General features: G+C 48.1%; 1 protein-coding gene across 1 annotated transcript; it reads right to left on the bottom strand.

Annotated features, from left to right (window-relative positions):
- On the bottom strand, positions 1-2,622 carry LOC133036343 (uncharacterized). The gene has a single exon (XM_061112991.1). The coding sequence runs from the start codon at positions 2,620-2,622 to the stop codon at positions 1-3; it is 2,622 nt and encodes an 873-aa protein (XP_060968974.1).
- Positions 2,623-3,514: the final 892 nt, after the last annotated feature.

Here is a 3,514-nt window from a genome sequence, read left to right as displayed (position 1 = left end):
TTACATGACCACAAGAGGGGCCAAGTCCTCAGCAGAAAGCACACCAGAAAAAGGAAAATTAAAAGTCCATTGACACACATTATGAGCCACCTGATTCAGAGTACGTGGGAGCCAAACAAATTCGCCCAGAGGGAGCATGTCAATAGCATGTAGCAGCAGCCAAAATGACGATGCCAGACGCCAATTAGGGGCTGCACGACTGTGGATTCCCTTCACCAGCGATTGGCAATCGGAGACGAAAACAACTTGGCGCCAGTTTTGGGAAACACACCACAGGACAACATGGTACAAGGCTAAAGTTTCCACCTCAAGAGGATTTGAAACAGTCAGCTGAACCGTAAGAGCTCCGGAGAGTCTTCCGTCCACCTCCTTCGACACTATACCCGCTGTCGCCCGCAAGTCTTTGCAAGCCGCATCGACATACACAGTTCTTCTTCCATTGAGCCGATCCCTATCAAAATCCCAACCCACCTGGACATCGATCCGGACAGGTTCCTCCCAGGCCCTTCTCATGGCCGAACACGCTGAATTAACTTTCGCTAAGCAAGTCGGAAACTCCTGTTCATGATAGGCTTTGTTTCTAGCATTCCAGAGCTCATCACACAGACAAATTCCAAACCTGGAAAAGGCCTCTCTATCCTCTATGCTAGCACTTCCTAAAAAGCCAGGATCAAGCAACCAAAGGATAAAATCTCTAGGAGAAGGGAAGTTCAGATTCTCACCTCGGATCACCCATTGGCTACCAAACCAAGTAGCCTTAGCTAGCGGGCAATGGCAGAAGAGATGCAACCAGGAGTCCACATTCTCACCACACAACACACAATTTACCAGGTTACCAAAAATCCTTTGCAATCGGCTGCCAAAAGGAAGGGCATCCCTACCCAACTTCCACAGAAACATCTTCAACCTCTCAGTAATTTTTAGCTTCCAAATACGATTCCAAATCACATCGAAGTTGTTACCTCTCTGTTTTATAATGGACTGATAAGCAACCTTAGGGGAGAACATTCCATCGGTTGCATCCTTCCACACCAGGAGATCATGCTGAGAGCTTGGGAGACTCTTAATCAGGTGAAGAGAGCTAGCCACACTAGGAACCAACCACCTGTGGGAAAGCAGAGGGTCCCATTCCCCCTCATCATTGAGCAAGGAAGACACTTTAAGTGACGTAGGCACAATCATTGGATTAAAGGCAGCTCTGAAGGAGTTCCACTCTAACCAAGGGATCCAAGGGGAATTCCACAGGTCCACCGAATTACCATTGGCAATAATGAAGCAAGACTCCTTCCTAATAAGATCCCTTGTAGCCAAAATACCACGAGCTCCGAAAGAAGCGTTACCAGGCAGCAAGGCGGTCCAAAAGGATTGACCACTTCTGCCCCAATATTTTTCCTTGAAAATGGTACACCAGAGAGAGGTATCGCCTGAAGCAAGTTTCCACCCAAGTTTCGCCAGAAGGGCCAAGTTAATATCCTCAAACTTCTTGAAATTAAGACCTCCCCGGTCCATCGGGAGACATAAGGCATCCCACTCCACAAGGGCCAAATAGCGATCTTTGTCACCTCCTCCTGTCCACCAGAATTTGCGAATCGCTTGATCAAGCTCTCTACAGAGACCCTTAGGGAGGAGGAAAGAGGACATCGAGTACATAGGGACACTTTGGGCCACTGATCTGATAAGGGTAGCTCTTCCCGCTTGAGACAAAAGTTTACATCGCCACCCTTCAATCTTAGCAAGGATCTTATCCTTTAAAAACTTGAAATCTTTCATTTTACTTTTAGTCCACAGAATCGGGTTGCCCAGGAACTTATCCTCCGAGCCCAGCTTACGAAACCCAAGCCTCTCTACAATCTCAAGCTGCGTGTCCCGGGCCGTATTATCTGAGAAGACATAGGCTGATTTCTGCACATTCAGCCGTTGCCCCGACCACGCCCCGTACTCATTGATACAATCAAGAACGGTGTTCACTTCCTCGATAGTCGCCTTACAAAAAACAAAGGTGTCGTCAGCATACATAAGGTGGGATATCGAGGGGCTGCAGCGGCTCACCTTAAAACCACTGATTAGACCCTCAGCTTCCTTTGCCAAGAGCATCCGAGAGAGAACCTCACTGCAGAGGATAAACAAGTATGGCGATAGGGGATCTCCCTGGCGGAGGCCACGAGACGGCTTAAATTGCTTCAAGGGGCCCCCATTCAACAAGATAGACCACGAGACCGAACTCACACAGTACATAATCCAACCAATAAATCTGGCATCAAAACCGAAAGCTTGTAACGTACGCTCTAGAAAGCCCCATTCAATTCGGTCATAGGCTTTAGACATATCCAGCTTCAGACCAACAAACCCCTCCCGGCCCTTGAGTTTCTTGAAGGAATCTAAAACTTCATGAGCCATTATACTATTCTCAGCAATCCATCTTCCAGGCACAAAAGCCGATTGAAAGGGGGAAATTAAACCCTTGAGGAGAGGGCGCAGCCGATTTGCCAACAACTTGGAGATGATCTTGTAAGTAAAATTGCAAAGGCTGATAGGGCGGAAATCATCAAAGCAGTTAGCACCCATTTTCTTCAGAATCAGAACAACAAAGGTCTGATTTAGATCCTTGACGAACTCTCCCATCTCGAAGAAGCAAGAAACCGCAGCCACAACATCTTTTCCCACCGTGTCCTAATGATCTTTAAAGAACTTACCAGGCATCCCATCAGGCCCCGGGGCCTTAAGGGGAGGCATAGCCCAGACCACATCCTTGATCTCTTTCTTCGTAGGAATCTTAACCAACGCTTGATTAGCCTCCACCGATACACAAGGGGATATCAAGTCTGAAAAGTTCGGGGCACCAGGGGAAGTCGAAGAGAGCATGGACATGAACTTAGAGCGAAAATATTCCCCAACGTGTTGTCTGCCTTCAAGCCTAGAGTTACCATCCACACACACCGCAGAAATAAAGTTACGTTTCCTCTTGATCACCGTGGCAGCGTGGAAGAACTTCGTATTCCGATCGCCATTGCGATACCAAAGCTCCCGAGATTTTGTTTCCAGATCTCGGCTTGCCTAGCCTCCACCTCCTCAATTTCAAGAACAATATCCGCCTCCAATTTCAGGTTGGCATCAGAAGGAACACGACCTTGGATCTCAATCAGGAACTTATTGAGGATCCTCAGTTTCTCTTCACACATTCCAAAGTGGGTTTTATTCCATTTCGAAAGGCAAGTTCGGGTATTATCCAAGCGGGCAACCAATTGCCAGCTTCTAGAACCACGGACATCGATGGCCCAAGCCTGACGGATCACGTCCCTACAAGTCTCATCCCGAGACCAAGCATCAAGATAACGGAAGGGCGTACGAAATCTTTCCCTATCCGAAAGCAGATCAAGAACAAGAGGGGCATGGTCAGAGTCTTTAATGGCAAGAGACCGAACCCCCGCCTTCGGGAAATCCACCAGCCACTCCGGATCACATAAGGCCCGATCCAACCTCTCCCTAATCAACTCGTTGAAGCGGCGACCATTAG

This window comes from Cannabis sativa, chromosome 1 (assembly GCF_029168945.1).
Source record: "Cannabis sativa cultivar Pink pepper isolate KNU-18-1 chromosome 1, ASM2916894v1, whole genome shotgun sequence".
In the NCBI taxonomy this organism is placed as follows: Eukaryota; Viridiplantae; Streptophyta; class Magnoliopsida; order Rosales; family Cannabaceae; genus Cannabis; species Cannabis sativa.
The sequence above is the reverse complement of the archived record's forward strand: the minus strand, read 5'-3'. Positions and strand labels throughout refer to the sequence as shown.